The sequence below is a fragment of the Sylvia atricapilla genome, chromosome 25 (assembly GCF_009819655.1).
Source record: "Sylvia atricapilla isolate bSylAtr1 chromosome 25, bSylAtr1.pri, whole genome shotgun sequence".
Classification (NCBI taxonomy): domain Eukaryota; kingdom Metazoa; phylum Chordata; class Aves; order Passeriformes; family Sylviidae; genus Sylvia; species Sylvia atricapilla.
The window spans coordinates 5,613,861-5,634,064 of NC_089164.1; the positions used below are offsets into that span (position 1 = coordinate 5,613,861).

Consider the following 20,204-nt stretch of genomic DNA (forward strand, 5'->3'; position numbering starts at 1 on the left):
AGGTAACTCTGGGGAGGAAGGAAGGAAGGGATTCTGGTTTTGAATGGGATGAAATCCCTAATCAGAGGTTCTCATTTACATCAGTGAATCCTGTTCTTGCTGGTGTTGTGGTTTCTTGTTCCACCAGCTGCTTGTGTTTTTATTTGGTTTTTTTTCCCATTTTAGAAGAAGAGTCTGTAGGGAAGAGAACAGTTACTGTCAGCCATTCCTGAGAGAATAGGGCAGTAGCATCTCTTGGAACCACATCTCTGCTGCAGTTGTTTTTCTCTTGTTGAAACAATTTTAAAATTGGGAAAAGCTTAAAGCTAATGGAGGTTCCTCCCTGAGACAGCTTTGATGCACATGCTTCTTATCTACTGATTGCTCAGTACATACTCCCTTTTCATACACAGATGGTCCCCACTGAGCTGGTTGAAAAAGAATTTTGGAGACTTGTCAGTACCATTGAAGAGGATGTGACAGTGGAATATGGAGCTGACATTGCTTCGAAGGAGTTTGGCAGTGGCTTCCCAGTTAGAGGTGGGAAGTTTAAAGTTAGACCAGAAGAAGAGGTAGGTCTTTGAGCTCAATGTTTTTATTGCAGTTTTTCATTTAATAACGCTCCTTGGTTCAAAGGGCAATAATGGAACTGGGTTGTAAAGTGTTTGTTTTCTTTGTCTGGCAGAGTGTTTGAAGAGGAGAACTCCACTGAGGTTTTGAATAAATAAAACTTGTGATCAGCCATTCAAAGCCATAGGTTTATTCTAGTAGTTAATAAATTACTTCCAAACAAAATAAAACCAAATAAAAATCAAAAAAGGTCTTGTTTTAACAAAGCAGGCCGGGTCAAGGTTGTGAAAGAGGCAAAGACAATGGAGGGTTTAGTCTTTGAGTCACTGGTCTGATTCTTACATTCCTCAGTTGGGAAAAGTGCTTTTCTTCTATTGTGCTTGAGCAGTTTTATCTTGGGTTTTTCACTTCCTGATGTATGAACCTGTGACTGTTCTGTTCAATTTTCAGGAATACCTTGATAGTGGCTGGAATTTAAACAACATGCCTGTGATGGAGCAGTCTGTGCTTGCTCACATCACTGCGGACATCTGTGGGATGAAATTGCCCTGGCTGTACGTAGGAATGTGCTTTTCCTCATTTTGTTGGCATATAGAAGACCACTGGAGCTATTCCATTAACTATCTGCATTGGTGAGTTTGAGGAATAAACCCAGACTAGGAAAGAATCTCCCTTTATTTCCCTATTCCCCTTAATTAGTGGAATAAAAGCAGATTCACAGAGCTCAGCCAGAGTAACCGTTGCTGTCCTGTTGCAGCAGGGTCAAATCTGACAGTGTAATTCTTACACTGATTTACTTTTGGACAAGAGGTCATATTTTGGAAAGAGACATCCATTCCCAATTTTAAAAAATCCATGAGAGATGCAGCAGATACTCCATCAAATGTTTTATTATACTCAATGTAAACTAAAAACCATGCGAGTTTTCTTTTTAAAATCATTCAACTTCAGCTAGCAACTCAGTTCCGGCACGTTTTGTCTGTTAGATGCATCATGCTGTCATATATCCTCTCATCAAGCCAACACTTGTCAGCTGTAATCAGGACAGATCTTTGCCATCTCTTTGATATTCTAAGTAGACTGAACTCCTTGAACTTCTCACCTTACAACAGCTTTTCTAGAGTCTGGATTATGGTTGTCACTCTTCCTGAAACCTGTCAAGCTCTTTCTCTTTCTCTTTCCTAGTTCATATGAGTATTCAAGCAGAATGGTAAAATCACATCCCAGCTGCTGTTCAGTGGGTCCTTTTTGGTTGATTATTCAGTTGCTGCTCCTTGAAATAGCAGCTTCTGCAGTGCAGCCCAAAAGCCAGTGACTTAATTCGGTTGCTTTCATGGTGCTTACTGTTACAAAAACAAATATTTAAGTGAGGGTGAGTGAAGGAGTGACAGGATTACATGGTAAAAACGATCTTTCTTGTCATGTGTAACTGCTTTTTTTTTCCTCTTTGTCTGAGTCTTTAGTCAGACTGAAAACTGCGGGTGGGAGAGGAGATTGCAGCACAGATTTCATTTCTTCTGGGAGAGTTTCCCTCACTGTTCTTAGAATGGCTTTCTGTCCTCCATAGTGTGCCTCCATTGCATTGTTGTCTGCAGAAGGCCAGAAAGGTGTCAGTGCATAGGTATATTTGTGCATACATGAGACACATCCAGACACACATGAAAATTGCTTGACCTGCTTTCAATTTATTTATCCTCCAGTGGGAAAATCCTTGATGTCCTTTCGTTTGCAAATATTCTTCTTTATTTCCTTTCAGTGTAGAGGTTTTAGTCTGCATTGGAGACCAATGTACAGTTGAGGTTAAAGATGTTCTTGGCCAGAGCAGTCTGAACAACCTGCTTCTGCAGAGACAATGCTCCAACACCCTGAATCAAAGACTCCAAAAAGCAGGACGGGTTCTTGGGAGGGCCCAGGGATGGTGTGACCCTCTTCAGTGTTCCATGTTTGGAGGAGCCTGTGTCATGGCTGGTGCAGTGTTGTGGACAGCTAATCCCAAGTGACCCAGGCTGCAGCAGCAGAGCTTTGCCAGGGCTGAAGACAATAGTCCTCCTACAGAACTCTTGAGTCTTGTGTTAGTTCTAGAAATGGTAATCAAAAACAAGCAAATAAACAAACAAACCCCCCCCCCCAAAAAAAAACAAAAAACAAAAAAACCCACAACAACAACAACCCTTTGCTTTTTAAGATGCTCGGAAATGAATAAGATGTCAGTCCTGGACAGAGGAGGAATTGCCATCATTGCTGCTAGTATTTGTACAGGCAGAGATGTGGAGCAGTCAGGAAGCAGAGCAAACAGACCTGTGACCTCCACTGCTGCTCCCTCAGGCTGCTGGCATCTCAATCCCTGCAGTAGAACTCTGTTACTTGTTCCCCTGAAGTCCAGAGACCCCCAGTTCCAGTATCATGCTCCAAGTTTAGCACAGTTAATATTTGTCACCTATTTCTCAATGCTGACATCTATCAGAGAGCAGAATTCTTGACTAGCCCAGTCCAGACACGGGATGGTTTTTAGTTGCATTTGTGGCTGGTCTTCTTGGATTTCTAGAGTTGTCCCAGGACGATGGCCAGGTCCAATGCTGCAAGGTTGTTTAATATCTGTAACAGCTCCTTGTGATACCTTGTGTGTAACTGCCAACCTGCCACAGTCCATCCTGCTGGCTGTCCTCTTCCCCTGGCTGTGTGAGTACAGGAATGAGCTCCTAGGGATGAGAGATAGAGACTTCTGGATTCACACATCACTTTTCTTTTGGAATCCTCCCAATTGCTTCGTGATTGATGGAAGAAAAGAACACTCTTGGGTCAGTTTTAGTCTGCCAGCTCTTCAGAAATCTTTCAGTAAGGTGATTTTCCTTTCTAAATACCTTTGCTAAGTTAATTCTTTCTAAGGCCCTGGAGGTATTTTTGTCTCAGTGCTGCAGTGAGCCAGTGTCAGTGTAAGCTTGAAACGGTATCTGCTGGAACACATCTTCATCCTCTTACTTCTCTCAGCTGGCTTGCACTGGGTACAGCTGATGCTGAAAGGTCTTTGTTCCTACTCTGGATATTCATTTTCTTTTTTCTCTTGGAGTCTTGCATAACTTGGAAGTTTGATTTCTACTTCCTATGTGTTGCTTTTATGGCAGTTATGCATAAGACAGAAAGAACTGGCTTTGGTTGTTGGACCCAAGAGGGAGTTTGTGTTCATGGGAAAAGACAAGCAGCTTATGTTTAGAAATTGTGCTGGAATCAGCAGAACTTCACTGAGAACTTCTTCAGATTTTTTTTCTCCCTCCCCCACAATATTTGAAGTACCTGCTCGGAAGTGTAGGCAGGTCTGGAAAAGAGGGACCTGTGTAAAATGTGAAGATTCAGGAAGGTACAGAACCTTTGCATTCCTTCCTGGTGATATGCCCTATACATGGTGTATTTTAAAGCAGAAGAGTAAAAATGTAACTTAAAAGTTTGCTTATATTTAACTTTTTTTAATAATCTTGCAGGGGGGAGCCTAAAACGTGGTATGGAGCCCCAGGGTACGCAGCTGAGCAGCTGGAGGATGTAATGAAGAAACTTGCTCCAGAGCTATTTGAGTCCCAGCCAGATCTCTTGCACCAACTTGTCACCATAATGAACCCGAACACTTTGATGGCCCACGGGGTGCCAGTATGTGTCGGACTCCTGTGCTACTCCCCCAACCCAACCCTCTTTGATTGGAACCCTACTTAAAGCTGATAATTGAAGCCACTTTTATTACAGAGGTGGTGTGGTGTGTTGGATCTTCCTTATCCACTATAGTGTGCCAGTGTGAACAGATGGGCAATGGAATTGTTGCCTTTGGAATTGACTGGCAGACTCTTCTGTGGAGATCCATCTTGCATATTTCTATTTCTGTGTCTCAGCTGGACGGTTTAGGCTTTACCTTTGGAACAATGGCAGGAGCTCTTGTACGTCTGTTCAATCAGACACTGGTTTTTTGGCATAGAGTTTCTGTCAAGGGCCCAAACCACATTCTTCCTTTATTTGTCATCCACATTCTCTTATTTTTCCTGGATAAGTCCTTAGGTGTTTAAAAAAACATTTTTTCATCAGATTTCATCTTATTCCATACTACTATTCATGGGAATTATGTCCCTTTACAACTTAATTGGCTTTTGATGAGCTGACCTTGGGACTTAAAGGAAAATCTGGAAAAAGTAGCAAATTTATGGTGTCTCCTATGGTAGTCTCCAAAATGGAAGGATGCAGGAAGACCTGCCTGCTTTCATGATGACTGTATAGCCCCAACAGTCTTAGATGAATAATAATATGAATGTTACGATTCCAAATTTTTCTTCCCCTTCAGCTGCACGTTGGAGAGAGCTGGATCTGTGTTGACCTTAACCCTGAGGTGTAAGGAGCACAAGGCCCAGGCAGCCAACCTAGAACTGTTCAGGGTGGGGTGTGGCTGAATGGTACCCTTGGCTTTACGGGGTTTTATGTGGCACTTTATCAGCTGCCAGTTCTCAGTCTTTGGCTTATGGTTTAAAACTCTTGGAAGTCCTCTCAGAAGTTATTGCAAGTTGGAAATCCGTGTTCTCCTTGCAGCTGCCAGCTGTGTTTGGGTGTGAGCTGACATTGGCCTGTCTGTCCCCTCAGGTGTACAGAACCAACCAGTGTGCTGGGGAGTTTGTGATCACCTTTCCCAGAGCTTACCACAGCGGCTTCAACCAGGGCTTCAACTTCGCTGAAGCTGTGAACTTCTGCACTGTGGACTGGGTAAGTTCCAAACCAGTTTTTCCCTAAGTGAGCAGTTCCAAAGCTGTTCCTAGTTGGTGTACAGCTTTGATTTATTGCTGATGCACAAATCTAGGCCACAGATCAGAAGGAACCTGTTACTAGGAGGATGATGCTTGCTGAAGCGGTTTGTCATGTTTCCTCTGGTTCTGAAGATTTGGTTTGGAATTATGTATCAGGGATGATGTAGCTTTTGAAGCAGGAGGGAGGAACAGTCCTCTGCATACCTGGAGTATGAATGAGATGCACCAGTGCTACTAAGGTTTGCTCGTTTTTGTATCCCCAAATTCCATCTCAAATCAAAGGCTGGAATGAAATTGCTCAGTTTATTGCACTGAGAATTCTCTTAAGAGGTGCTTTCTGCAGTTGGAAACCAAATCCAATTTGGATATCTTTTCTGCTTTAGCTTCTGTGATAAAGTCAGTTGATAAATGTATTGCATTAATAACAGTTAAAGACATTGATAGTCCTTTTGTGAGAAAAAAAAAATAGGAATTGCATCTCATGTGAGAGTATCCTCTTAGGTAGCAGAGATGCTCTAGGTTTTTAGGGAAGAACACCTTAATGAGAAAAGAGCAGAAAGTTCTCAAGTTCACATGGAAGCTTTACAGAGCAGTGTATGATTCCCAGTAAGCTTCACTCAGCTCACTGAACCAGCAGAGATAGGCACACATTACAGTTATGAGGTAGGAGTTATTGAATAAGATCTTTGTCTTTTTAAAAATAAACACAAACGAAGGACAGTTGCTCCTAAGTTGAAAGTAATTTTACCTTCACAGCAAATGACTCAGACACACAGTGCTGTCTGATCTCACAAAGACTCTTTGAAGCTTCTGATATTTCAAATTTTCTTCTGATTTTTATCCTCCCATAAGGTCTTGGCTATTTGTAAGTGTAGCCCAACTAAAAAATGCTAGATGTAAAAAACATTACTTAGAAGGGGGAGATGACTAATATTGCAAGAAAGCTTTCTGCACTTGACTGTGCCCACCTGTGAATTGATTTGGTATGTTTTTCCTCTTGTCCTTCCATGAGTTTCACACTGGACCCAACACGTAATCTCATTGAACTCTGAGCATTGAACTCTGTCTGCCTGGCCTTAAAATAGAGCTGAGTGACCTGCCCAGTTCAGGATGAGCAGTGTGCTCTGCCTGCAGCCAGTTAGGGACATCAGTGCTCCCTGAAGCAGCCCAGTTCATGTCAGCAGGGAGAAGGCCCAGTGTGCCCTGCCTGTGCCTGGGACAGGGCATCCCTCGGGTGGTGGAAACAGGCCAGGCTTATGGACTTGTCCTTTTGACGCTTCCTTGGCCTCAGCACATTTTTATCTTGGATCTTCCTGAGCCCACTGTGGTTTAGTGATTTAGTAAATTACAACCTTAATTACAACCTCTAGAGAGGGCACCTCTCTCAGCTACACAGCTCATACCCATAGAGTCCACTGGGAAAGAGCCATGAGCATTCCTGGTGTGCACAGCTTGGGATCTTGATTTCTCTAGTTTTACTCTCTGAAGTGTGAATATTGTTGCTGGAAGGATTTGTCTTGGCCTTTCCTTGGGGCAGTTTTTGGTTAGTAGCACACAGAGTGAGTGTACCTTGATGTCATTTCCCACGTGCACCCCCTGATGCCGTGTCTGCCCCGCAGCTGCCCCTGGGCCGGCAGTGCGTGGAGCATTACCGGCTGCTCAACCGCTACTGCGTCTTCTCCCACGATGAGATGATCTGTAAAATGGCTTCCAAAGCAGATGTCCTGGACGTTGTGGTGGCATCTACAGTCCAGAAAGACATGGCTGTTATGATTGAGGAGGAGAAGAGGTTGCGTGAGAAGGTTGATAAACTGGTGAGTTGTAGGAAATAATGGTTTGGGTGGGAAGGGACTTTAAAGTTCATCTCGTTCCATCCCCTGCCATGGGCAGGGACACTTTCCACTAGACCAGGTTGTTCCCAGCCCTATCCAACCTGGCCTTGAACACTTGGAGGGATGGAACTCATTATAATGAACGAAGTAACAGTTGAAACAGTGATGTGAGAACATGCAGGTTCTTATACTGGGGTGTCAGAGGCTTAGAGGTACTTAGTCCCTTCCTAAGTTGTGGATTTCAGAGGACCACCTGGGTAATGAATCGTTGATCATGCATCTTATTTTAGTACCTGCCCTTTAATGTTGTTCAGAATGTCTCTTCTAAGGTAATATTTGTACTTCTAGACATTTGGTCAGAAAAGCTGATTTTTTTTCATTAACCAAAGTTTCTGTCTACTTGGGTTGAATATCTTATATCTAAACTCCATTATTCTTTTAATAAATTTACCTTCTGATGTTTTAGCTTTGAATAGCCTCCTCTTTGTAACAGTCACTTCTTCATTAGTCTTTGATGTGACACTTGCAGGGAGTGACTGACTCAGAGAGGGTGACGTTTGAGCTGTTCCCTGATGATGAGCGACAATGCTTAAAGTGTAAAACCACCTGCTTCATGTCAGCAGTTTATTGTCCCTGCAAACCTGGGTTGTTGGTGTGCTTGTACCACATTGAGGACCTTTGCTCCTGTCCCTCCTACAAATACAAGCTGGGGTAAGCTTGAGGCTAACACCATGATCTGGAAATAGTATTGTCTGTGTAGATACTGTGGTTTGGTAATCTCTGCTGCCAGTGAGGCCGGTCTCTGTTTCTGTTTCAGTCCTTTGCAAATCCAGTGCCCCCACAACAATGGGACTGTTTTGTGTTCACACACAAAGCCTCTTCAACATTCAGCTCTTCTTGCTCTGTAATGGCAAAAATTGCTGGCTAAGTTAGTTTGTATTTTTATTTATAGCAGCCAGGTCATTGTCCCTTAGATCCAGACCTTGCTGAGGAGTAGTTTTGCTTTTTGGAGCTTTCCTTCCTGTTGTTAACTTTCCTGTGCTGTTTAGTACGTCTTTTGTCTTACATGAATGTGACTTGCTGTAAGACAGTGTCACAATTTCTTAACTGTCCCATAGAAATTGCTTTTTGAAGCAATTACAACATGGAAATTATCTCAAAAGGAGCCTGGTGTGGTTGTAAGGTCTTAATTGTGTAACCCTGAGTGCACAAAAGCTTATTTCTGTGTTGTATGGACAAACACATCTTAGAATTACCAAATGGTTTGGTCTGGAAAGGATCGTAAAACTCATCTCATCCCATCCATGCCATGGGCAGGGACACCTTCCAGGAGTCCAGGTTGCTCTAAGCCCATCCAGCCTGGGTCCTCATCTTGGTGCCCCTTGCTCACCCTCCTGCTGCCCGCAGTGTTGCTGGAGGTTTGAGCCGTGTGCCGCCCGCAGGTACCGCTACACCCTGGAGGAGCTGTACCCGATGATGAACGCGCTCAAGATGCGCGCCGAGTCCTACAACGAGTGGGCTTCCAACGTCAACGAGGCCCTGGAGGCAAAGATCAGCAACAAAAAAAGTGAGGATCTTACCTACCGCCTGTAGCACATCATTTAAAAGGACTATTTTTTCAGTTTTTAGTTTCTGAACTGCAGTAACTTTTTTCTTGCGTGACAATCAAAAGAAATCATTTATCACTTCATGTTTTTAAGTAAATATTTTAGTTGTTACAGTCCCAGAAATGATGCTAAGCTGTCTCTGTGTGACAAGACTGTAGATCACTTTGACATCAAGTTTAACTGAAGTAGGAATAGAAATACATTTAATGTATTGTGTTTCTAAGCCTTACCATGGAAAATGCATCTCAAAGGGAGACTTCTTAACTTAATGTCTTTCCCAACAGGTCTCATCAGTTTTAAGGCTTTGATAGAAGAATCAGAAATGAAAAAGTTCCCAGACAATGACCTGCTGCGACACCTCCGGCTGGTGACACAGGACGCAGACAAATGTGCCTCAGTGGCCCAGCAGCTGTTGAATGGCAAGAGACAGACCAGGTAAGTGCCACTCCATGTCTGCAGCAAAACTGGGCCACCAGAGGTGGATGTCAGTGACCAGTGATGGATGCAAGTGCTCTGCAAGACTTAAAAATTAAAAGAATCTTTGTCTCTTCAGCACAGCCATCTTTGGCAGGGAGATTCAGCTTTACTGTGTGTAAGAAGTTAAATATCCTGAGTTGTCAAATCTGTTCTTCCTCTATGTTTGGCAGTTAGTATGTAAATTCATTCCAGCTTTCCCTGAAAAGAAAAAATGGTATGATATGTCCAGACAAGTAACACTCAGCAAGATACAAAGTGTCTTTGTGCTATGGGCACTGTAAATCTGTCCATAGTGCAGGTGTTGTTGTATTCATTACCCTCTGTGTTGTGGAAAAACAAAGTGCCTTAACTCCCTGAGCTGCTTCTGGTGGGAATGTTGTATGAGAGTTCTGAAAAAATATCTGCTCTTTACATTGAATCTTTTAGACAGGTTATTTGCTCAAGGGATTTGAAGTAGGGCAGTGTTCTTTATGAACTGCCTGCCTGGTCCTGCTGGTGCTCCTTGTCTGAAATTAGCCAAAAAGAGCCGGAACAGAAGGCTAAGGCCAGTTCTCCTCATTGCACAAGCCTAGTTGTGCTTGTATTGATGTAAGAGCCTTTCTCTCAGGATTCACAAATTGCCATCTTCTGTTGTGTCATTCTTCAGCCGTAGATCCCAGACTGGTGTGGGTTGGAGGGGACCTTAAAGCTCATGTAGTTCCACCCCCCTGCCATAGGTAAGGACACCTTCCACTAGCCCTGGTAGCTCCAAGCCCCAGTATCCAACCTGGTCCTGGACACTTCCAGGGATGGGGCAGCCACAGCTACTCTGGGCAACCTGTGCCAGGACTTCACCATCCTCACAGGGAGCAATTTCTTCCCAGTATCCCATCCATTTCTGCCCTCTTTCAGCTTAAAGCCATTGATGAGGGCACCCAGACTCACCATGGGCACACCAAACCTCACAGGATGGTGGTTTCTAAGAAAATACTCCATTCATGTATGTGGAGAACAGTATGGCTCATGTCCACCAATCTTAAATGTGAAGTACTTCAGAAAAAATTGATTGTCATTTGCCCCATTTGGAGAATTTTAACCCATTTCTGCTGCTTAGAACAATGTGGTGTTTATTGGAGCAGTTGCCTTTTGTGCTGGTAGAAGTGCATATGTGTGGTTCCTGCCTGTCACCTGCCTCAGCAGAGGTCGTGGAGCTCATCACTCCTGCAGTATTTTGGAGACTGGCTTGGAAGGACTTCGGGGGTGGAACGTTCTGCTGTCTTAGATATGATTCTTGTTTTCCTTCCTGTTCCCTCTGTAAACCTTTGTCGTAGGAACTTGATAAAAATTCACTTTTCCTGTCTTGCACACACAGGAGGATGAAGCCTCTGTCACAGCAACATAAAAATACTGCAGCAGGGAATGAGAAATTCAGCAGTCTCACAGGAATGACTTCTGCCAGATAGGGGGCTTCCAACATAGAGATTTGAGGCACCAGTATCAAAGGACTTGTCCACTTCTGACCTCCTCCTCCATTTGGTGTTGAGCCATCTCTTCTTCTGGCATATCCAGTCTGTTTTGCCATCCCTGGTGCTTGTTTTGGTCTCCCATTGCTGAACTGGCAGCAGCAGCCAGGCCCTTCCCAGCTTCTTTGTGCCAGATGGGTCCTTCCTGCACTGAATGTGTCCCTGACTTTGGCCTGGGAAGAGCTGGGAGCAATTTTTATCTTCATCTCCTTGACTAAGTCTGTTCTTTTGTCACCCTGAGAGGCTCTCAGCCTTCTTCACAGCTGGGCCTGCCAGCTCCTGCAGCATCCCAGGCTGTGCTGAGTAATTGACCCTCTACTGCTGCTGTAAACAGTGTCAAGGCCGTGCTTGCATTGAGATTCTTATTTGATCTAGAAGAGATTTTAGTCCTTCTCTCACAATTTTTTTCTTGGATCTTTTTTGTCATGTTTCTGGGAAAAATCCAGTTTCATGTCTTCATAATTTTAAGGAGTTTTAAAGCCCATATTACTTGATTGTTTTTTTCTTAAAAGGTTGAAGTAGGGAATGCTCACAACTTTCGCAGGAAGATATAAAAAAGAGAATACTCTGCTTAAAATCTTAATATGTGTTACATCACATATAGATCCATGTGCCTGGAGCTCGCATCTGCAGGATGCTTGACAACCTCCATCACACCCAGTGTCAAGTGTTGGTTAGGAAGGATTGTGGATTCTGCCTAAAATTTCATTTGTGCTTTTGGCAAACTCGATTGTGGACTGAGCATTTAGGTCTGATCCCGAGTTAGGAAGAGTCATGCAGCAGACTTGTCTCCTGTAGGAAGGTCATCCCTGTCAGTCACAGCAGTCAGTGACACTGGGGATCTCCTCTAGTACAGTAAACACAGCAGTTCATGGGGAGAAGACTGGGACAGAAAGTAATAAATCATAGTAAATCCTGTGACTCCTGCTCACCAGCTCCTCTGCAGTACCTGAAGAGATGCAAATGGGCTGTACATCCCTTTTTCCTCTGGTTCTCTCAGTGCTGGGGGATTAAAGCCTTACAGATGCTGGCTTGGAGATGTTCTGTGAACATCTGAATGAGGCCAGAGCACCAGAGCACAGTGTGGCCTTTGTTCTCCTGGCACTGGAAGGGAACAGTGTTCCTGCCCTGCTGCCATGTTTTCCCTGTCTATTCCCTTCCTTCTCTAGGTGTCCTGAAACCTGTTCTGTTCCTTAGAGTCTCTGAGAATTTGTGCTTGTGATTAATAACTGTGGATGGATATGGATTTGGCTTCTGTTGATGGTTTTTCTTAGGCTCATGTAACTTCTGGTTTTCCAAAACATCTTGTGACAGCTTTGCTATTTAGATATGTGTATGTATATGTATATAAATATTTATGTATTAACAACTTGTGTTTTTTCTTGGAACACACTGTGGAGCTTACTCAAAAACCAGAAGAACAAAGCAGCCTGTAAGGAAACCTGTGTTGTACCTGAGGCTTTGAGTTCATTTTATTGTTCAGCTGACTGTGGGTTTGGAACTCCCAATGTGATCCTGTGCATCTGTTAAAAATACCTATTTTTAACACAGAATGGTAAATTAAAATTTATTTTATAGTGTTCACATTCCAGTCATGCTGGCATAGCCTGCTGGGCTGTTCTCCTCTTTTGTTTAAAAACACACTGTGGATTCAATTGGAGCCAGCATTGTAAGGGATCTCTTTCCTTTTCTGTTCAAGGTTCTCAGACTTCATTAATACTGGCTTGAGTTTAGAGAGGCTTTTAATTCTGGGCAATTTGTTAACACTTATAAGCCGCTCATTTGATACAAAGCTTTTAGATAAAAATAAAAGCGCTGATTTCAGTGTAGAGAGGATTTTTCAGAAGTGCCTACACAACCTGTCAATATAAAACCCATTCAGAATTGGGATTTGTTCTCTTTTGGTGTTGGCATGGGCAAAGCTGACTACAATAGCTACTGCAACATAACTGAATAGTTTGTCCACAGTTGCTTTGTGTTCTGGAAAAAAAAGCTTAATTTTATTCCATAATAACCAGTGCCCTTCCAAGGCTGAGTAGTTGTTCCAGAATCCTATTTATTATGAGTGTTTCAACTATAGCTTGTTCTGCAGTGGCAGACTGAGGTTTCCCACATGTGTTAGCCCTGGGCTGCTTGGATGCTTGTGGATGTTCTGCTGTTCCTGAAGAAGGCCTGGCTGACATGAAATCATAAGCAGATGTCAGGGAATCAAAAAAATCACAGAATGGTTTCAGTGGGAAGGGACGTTAAAGCTCATCTTGTTCCAGATGTCTTGTCACTGCAGGGACACCTTCCACTAGACCAGGTTGCTCCAAGCCCTGTCCAGCCTGGCCTCGAAGTTCAGTGTTTTGGTGTTTATTTTTTGCAGTGATAACCGAGAAAGCTGAACGCTGTCGTTGCAGGTACCGCTCCGGGGGAGGCAAGTGTCAGAACCAGCTGACGGTGAATGAGCTGCGGCTCTTCGTGAGGCAGCTCTATGCCCTGCCCTGTGTCCTCAGCCAGACACCGCTGCTGAAGGTAACCTGGGGAAGCCTTGGGAAGGGAGCAGGAGCATTTACAGAGTGATGAGTTTGCACTGCATTCATCTCCTATCTCACGATTTGCTCCAAGAGTTAACACCTTGGCATTGGCAGGCTGGGGTGACTTGTGCACGTGGGATGCTGAAGAAAGGAGCTCTGACTGGCTGCTGTTGTGGTCAGCAGAGTTTTATACTGCACAGGCAAATCAAACCATTCCTGTCGTATGGAGGACTGTAGGAGAAAGGAGCAGGGTGACCCAGAAAAATACAGGTTAAAAGTTTGGGGTCAGTTAACTGGTCTGCTGCTATGGGTAAAGCCAGGTCAATCTGAGAACATTCAAACTCTCCAGTGCTCTGAGGGACAGCTCTCTCATTCTTACCACTTTCCTTCTTTGTTAATCCAGAATCAGCTTCCTCAGTCTTGTAATTAGATCCCTCTTTGTGCTCTCAACTCACATTCCAGGAAACCCCACAGATAACTCCAGCCAAACCCAGCCCAGGCTGGCCAAATCCTCTTTCTAGCAGAGAACCTGCTGCTGGCAGGAGTCAGTTCACTGTGAATCCCACCACCACCAGTTGTGCTGGTTCTGTGCTCCCCAAGATGATGAGCGCTCAAGCAAACTGAAATTCAAAATCTTGTTTCAGAATTTGCCAAAATGTTCCATATCACACAGAGGGGCAATTAAAAAAAAAAATCTGTGCAGCTGCAATTCCTGTCTTAAAGGAGAGGGGCTTTGCGTATTTGTGACACTTGAAACCAAGAGATGCCATATCCAGCTCTTGAACTGTCCCTCAAGTATCCACCCAACACCGAGACATCAGATGGTGCCATGTAAATAAATGGGAATAAACCAGTTCAACTCAGCAATGACTGCTGTTTTGGACGCTTTATCTGCCCTGCAGTGTGTGGATCAGATTTGATGCAGTCCTATTTACAGTTATTTGTTTATAGCACTGAAGCTGTGAAGTTTTCTTGCTGGTTGAAAAGCAGAATTTTGGAAATACCAGACATGCAAACAGTTCCTCTCCATCTGGCATTCCTGAACAGGGAAATAACAAACACATATGGTCAGAGTGTTCCTTTGTATCATCCTCAACAAGGATGATACAAAGCCTCAATTATATGTCATTGTGAAATTTAGGCTGTTAATATAAATTACCAGCACTACTGGAGATGAGTTCACAGTTCAGTCTATCTCTAAAAAATGTTTTATTCCATGCTGGGGGAGGTTGCCCACCCTGGGAAACAGCCCCACTGGCAAAATGCCAAGGTGTCAGCTGTGAGGGAAGAACTTCCTGCAGGAATGGCATTTCAGGCAGTACTGGGAGTACTGGGCAGGTTGCTCCATACAGAATAATCCCAGCCTTCAGTGTGAGATTGCTCTGGATGACTGTTCTTTATCCTGGGGAAAGTGCAAACAGCCCCAGAAATACCTCTTGGGGTAATGAGCTGCTGAGTGCATGGAGAGAGAGGTGGTGTTTCCCTGCATGAGAGAGTAAAACACCTGTGGCTCACTGGGACTGTGGGGTGCAGCTCAAAAGCCTTAGCAGTGCAGCAGAAATGAACCCCAGAATCTCTGGGCCCTTCCCAGTGTTTTACCAAGCCTTCATAATCCACACCTTGTTGTTCCTCAGCTGCCTGAACCATTCCAAAACAAGCCAGACACCAGCACCCATGGAATGCTCGATTTCCCTTTACATCCTTTCTGTTCTTCCAAGACCTCTTTCTGACACCTCTGGGACTGGGATTGCCTTGTTCTGGGATACCCAAGCTTGTGGCTGTGTTACATATGAGGAGGTGCTGGCAACACTGTGTGTTGAAGACACTATTGTAGTGTTTCAGCCCTCGGGATAATTTGCCATGTGCACTGTGTGGTTTGCCAGGAGCCTGTGCTCCATTGTTAACCTTGTGCATCCATGGTTAACTTTGCCACTTCCATGGTCAAGGGACTTGGCAGAGGACTTTTGTCCGATTTGTTGTTGCGTTTGTGTATTTCAGGATCTCCTTGACCGTGTGGAAGCTTTCCAACAGCAAAGCCAAAAGCTCCTTTCTGAAGAGATGCCCCGTGCTGCAGAGCTGCAGGAGCTGCTGGACGTCAGCTTTGACTTTGACGTGGACCTGCCGCAGCTGCCGGAGCTGCGGACGCGCCTGGAGCAGGCGCGCTGGCTGGAGGACGTGCAGCTGGCCTGCTCCGAGCACAGCTCCCTCACCCTGGATGACATGAGGCGCCTCATAGACTCGGGCGTGGGGCTGGCGCCCTACCCGGCCGTTGAGAAGGCGATGGCCAAGCTGCAGGAGCTCCTCACCGTGTCCGAGCACTGGGATGACAAAGCCAGGAACCTGATCAAGGCCAGGTACAGCTAAAGCTCCGTGCTGCGTTTTGTAGTTCTGTGAGTTGTTTCAGATGGAAGTGCCCTGACTCCTGGAAGGGCTCCCCTTTGTTCATCCAGTTCCCAGCATGAAGACAAAGCTTGTGCCAGCCAGAAGGGACGGGGCTGGAGGAGGGGGATGAGGGATGGAGCAGTTTCAGGTGTTGGGATTGCATTGCAGTGTTTGTGTTGCTCAACCATCTTGTGTAATTTTTCCTTGTGCTACAGGGAAGGGGTTTAAGATGCCTCTTCCTTCTTTTCCACCTTTCCCTCTCCCCAGTTTCAGGGTGGAGGACACATGTTCAGATCAAGCTCAGATAGGTACCACCAGCAGGTAAAACTCCATAGTCCATAGAGGTCCATGTTGGACTATTTCTAACTAACAAGGAGGAGATTTTTCCATTTTAATTGCTGCAGAGAAGAAGGAAATAAGCCAAATATATCCTTATTAAGAAAAAGTTTTGTTGTGGTTTTTACCTTCAGATTTATAAAGTAAAACAGGGGACAGCACAGTGTACTTAAAAATTAGGAATGTGGCACAAACTTACATACCAGGCTTCTTCTCTCACAATTCCTTTCTTTTTTAAATTTTGTCTTACTTGGAGTATTGGAACATTTCTTATCCACTACTAACCACAGTGTTTTAAGACAACTTCATATAGCCTGTTACTGACTAAGCTTGGGTTCAGCATTTATTTGATAGGGAGCTGTGTTGTGTTTGTACTTCTCTAAAACCTCAGAATCAAACTGGTAAATACAGAAAAGCCAATTTCAGGGTTTTAACCTTCTAATGCAGAGTCTTTCAGCTGGTACTGGTCTGGGGTTTGGGGGGTGTTTGTCATCAAAAAATTGTCATCAAAAAGTTAATAAAAGGTAAATCTTCCTTAAGTCCAAATGTGAGAATATGTCTAGTCAGAGTCTAGAGTAAGCAAACAGACATTTCTAAACCTGCCCTGCTCCTGATGCCCCAGCTCTGCTGGGTGAAGCCAGTACTGAACATAACATCATCAGTTGGTGTGGCACTCTGATGTTAGTGGCCCAGGTGAGTGGAAGAGCTCCCATCTGCCATGGGCTGTTGTGTTCCCCCAGGCCCCGGCAGTCCCTGAGCAGCCTGGCAGCAGCAGTGAAGGAACTGGAGGAGATCCCAGCCTACCTCCCAAATGGAGCAGCACTGAAGGATGCAGTGCAGAAGGCCAAGGACTGGCTGCAGGAGGTGGAGGCACTGCAGGTATGTGAGCCTGGCTGCTGGGGAGGGACAGGGACCTGCCCTTGTCTCCAGAGCCATCCCTCACCCTGTGCATGCTCCAGGGCTCTGGTGTGGCTCTGATTCGGAGCACCCGGTCTGGGACATTGGTTATCTCAGCCATGGAGCAGCTACACTCACTGCCCTGACTCTTGCTTCCGTTTCTGATCTGTATTCCTTCACCTTTGCAACTAACTGCCTGCAATAAAATCTATAAAACAGCTGTTACCAAAAATCTAAAGTTAAAAGGTTACTGCATTATGGAACTTCACCTTAAGGTCACTTTTGCACAGTTACTCAGTAACAACTCCCTATTAATCCCATTTTTGTGTACTGCACTGAGGTACAGGGTGGTGATACAGAAGTAGTTCCTTGCAAGTGTTCGAGTCAGGGGTCAGTGGGACTGCCCAGATCAGACCAGATAGCCCTGATTTCACATTTTGTTATAAACAGCCAAATATTTTCATTTGTCCTCATTTTGTTTCTCTAAAGTGTGCCCTAATCTAACTTATGGGCATGTTCAGCCCCTCTGGCCTAAATTGGGCTTTTAATAACAACATCTTTTGAGCCTTTGTTTAAAAAACTAATGTTCCTGGATTTCAATATTTTGAAGGAATAAAATTGATGTAATACTAACTTTCATTTGAGGGCTGTCTTGAAAGAACTTGAGTGATTTTTTTTTTCTTGGCATTTGCTGAGTTCTTGATCTAGACTCTGATATTCTGCCTCCTGAATATGGGATAACTGGTTGTGTCTGTGTCAAGAATTTTTGCTTCGGTTTTGTAAAGGTTTTGTTAAATGCCTGCAGTCACTGTGACTTGCAGGAAGTTCTTGGCATCAGGACTATAAAGTTGCTAGGGGTGTTGGGGTTGTTTTGGTGAGTAATTCTCCAGTCCCACATCAACTGCCTGTTCTAGAAATTACCCTCTGGAATTACCTTTTGTGCTGCTTCACCTCTGGGTGTGTGGTACCTGCATTGCCTGAAGCATGAGGTGCCAGGGGAATACCTGGAGCTTGCTCCTGAGTGGCACATGGGATACTGGAGGTGATTCTCACTCTTGGCCTGGAACAGCCTGGTTAAACTTATCTTATGGTGCTGTAGCTCTCTACAGTACCTGAAAAGAGGCTGGAGCCAGGGGGATCAGAGTTTTTTCCCGGGGAACGAGGGATAGAATGAGAGGAAACTGCAAGCTGCACCTGGGAAGGTTTAGGTTGGATGTTGGGGAAAATTTCTTCACTGAAAGGAGTGGTCAGGCCCTGGCACACCCTGCCCAGGGTAAGTCACCATCCCTGGAGTGATCTACAAGGTATGTGGATGTGACACTTGAGGGGAACATGGTTTAGTGGTGGCTTTGGCAATGCTGGGTTAATGGTTGAAATTGATATTGGAGACCGTTTTTCCATGTTAATAACTCTATGATTATATGATTTCAAAAATATTTTGATTTTCTGCTGTGAATGGAGTGTGAGACTGGGAGGCTGCTTATGTTGTTGGCAGTTTCTGGTTTTGTTCTGTTTTCTTTTTCAAGGGTCATTTGGCAAGTGTATTCTTGCTTCCCAGCCTCTAAATGTGTTGTTTTGTCTGGTAGTCAGTGACTAAGTACACGAGCAGCACAAATGTTGAACTGATAGTGCAGGTCACTGAGCTGTCTGAGCATTAAATTCATTTATAGAAGTTCTGCCCTGAATTTCTTGAGTGCCTGCTGTGACTTGGGCAGTGCTGTGTCATGGGTGCATGCAGCATGTCCTCATTTCCCCCCCGGCAGGCTGGAGGCCGTGTGCCAGTGCTGGACACGCTGGCAGAGCTTGTCACCAGAGGTCGGTCCATCCCAGTGCACCTGGATTACCTGCCCAGGCTGGAGGCCCTGGTGGCCGAAGTGCAGGCGTGGAAGGAGTGTGCAGCAAACACGTTCCTGTGCGAGAACTCTCCGTATTCCCTTCTGGAGGTGAGAGGCGTGGGCTGGGCATCAGCCCATCAATCATGCACAGTGTGCGCCCAGGAAGGAGCACTAAATATTCATTATGTTTGCAGAGTTGCTTTAGGATTGCATGAACTAACTTAGTAACAACTTTTGTTAGTGACCTGTATTTCTAATAACAGTTTTAAACTTCTAAAATGCTTAAGATTTAGCTATGTTTTCTCTATTCTTAATCAGTGGCTAACAAGAGCAGGCAGTGCCAGTGTCTAACATTTTCCATATGAATATGGGAATACTGACAAATCTGTGGCACTGGATTAACTCCAGTGCATCAGGCCGAGCTGCAGGTGAGCAGGTGACCTGCTCCATCCTCCTCAGGATCAGGTGTGCTGGGGCAAGGCTGAGGCTGTGTTTGCTGCCCCTCTAGAGCTGTGGCTGTGTCACACCTGCAGTCCTTGAGCAATGTACCCTGTGCCCAGCACTGAGGCCCTCTGAGCCCCCTCCTGTCGGGGCTGACAGGAATGTAGGGCAGCCTCTGGAATCTCTGCTCTTTCCTAGGGTTTGCAGTTTCAGCCCCATGGAGGCTGTTCAGCATATCAGCTGGCTCTCTCTCCCAGCAACCCTGGGAGAAACACAAGGGTTGTTTGGGTCTGGCCATTTTACAAAACTGAAGTTCCAACTTTTCAGCTCTCCCTACCTTCCAGATAACCTTATCCTAATCCCTCAGAACTTTGATGAAATAACTGCAGGAGCCCTAGTTCTCACCACTTGCCTGTAGCAGTATCCAGGCAGGAAGGTGCGTTAGGAATAGCGCAGGTGTAACAGTGCTGCAGGTGGGACACTGCTGTTCTGTCCCTCAGGTGTTGTGCCCCTGGTGTGACATCGGGATGCTCAGTCTGAAGAGGAAGCAGAAGAAGCTGAAGGAGGCAGTGCCAAGTGGCAAGAAGAAGAGCAGTAAGCTGGAGACACTGAGTGACCTGGAGCGGGCACTCTCTGAAAGCAAGGACACTGCGTCTGCGGTATGCGGTCAGAGCTTTCCTAATTGGAATTTACCTTGAATCCTTGTTTCTGTTTGCCTCCTGTGCAGGAGTGTGGTTTCCACCCTGTTCTTGCTGTGCTGCTCTGCAGGACTTCTGGGGCTGCACTTTCCTGTGTTTGCTTCAGACTTCCTAAAATTGCTTTCAGTGGAAACAACATGTGTTGCTTTGTGCATTAAGCAGTCTCACAGTTTGCTAGGCAGTGCCTGTAGCTGAACAAAGCACAGGAAAACAAAAAAAATGGAGACCTGTTTTCCCCTACCATACCTTATTAGAAATGGGATAGGGTTTGCCCAAATGTGTTCCTTTCAAAGAATACAATAATCCAGCACCATTTATAATTAAAACAAGCACTCTAAATAATTGAAGAAAACCTCA

General features: G+C 44.9%; 1 protein-coding gene across 1 annotated transcript in view; it reads left to right on the forward strand.

Annotated features, from left to right (window-relative positions):
- The window catches only part of KDM5B (lysine demethylase 5B), a 56,406-nt gene that overhangs the window by 28,554 nt on the left and 7,648 nt on the right, over nucleotides 1-20,204 (forward strand). The window contains exons 10-22 of the mRNA XM_066335691.1: nucleotides 393-551; nucleotides 1,000-1,181; nucleotides 4,026-4,188; nucleotides 5,161-5,280; nucleotides 6,941-7,135; nucleotides 7,683-7,864; nucleotides 8,596-8,720; nucleotides 9,045-9,195; nucleotides 13,142-13,256; nucleotides 15,257-15,612; nucleotides 16,717-16,855; nucleotides 18,637-18,816; nucleotides 19,650-19,808. Coding sequence (XP_066191788.1) covers nucleotides 393-551; nucleotides 1,000-1,181; nucleotides 4,026-4,188; nucleotides 5,161-5,280; nucleotides 6,941-7,135; nucleotides 7,683-7,864; nucleotides 8,596-8,720; nucleotides 9,045-9,195; nucleotides 13,142-13,256; nucleotides 15,257-15,612; nucleotides 16,717-16,855; nucleotides 18,637-18,816; nucleotides 19,650-19,808 — 2,226 coding nt within the window. The remainder of the gene's footprint in view (nucleotides 1-392; nucleotides 552-999; nucleotides 1,182-4,025; nucleotides 4,189-5,160; nucleotides 5,281-6,940; nucleotides 7,136-7,682; nucleotides 7,865-8,595; nucleotides 8,721-9,044; nucleotides 9,196-13,141; nucleotides 13,257-15,256; nucleotides 15,613-16,716; nucleotides 16,856-18,636; nucleotides 18,817-19,649; nucleotides 19,809-20,204) is intronic.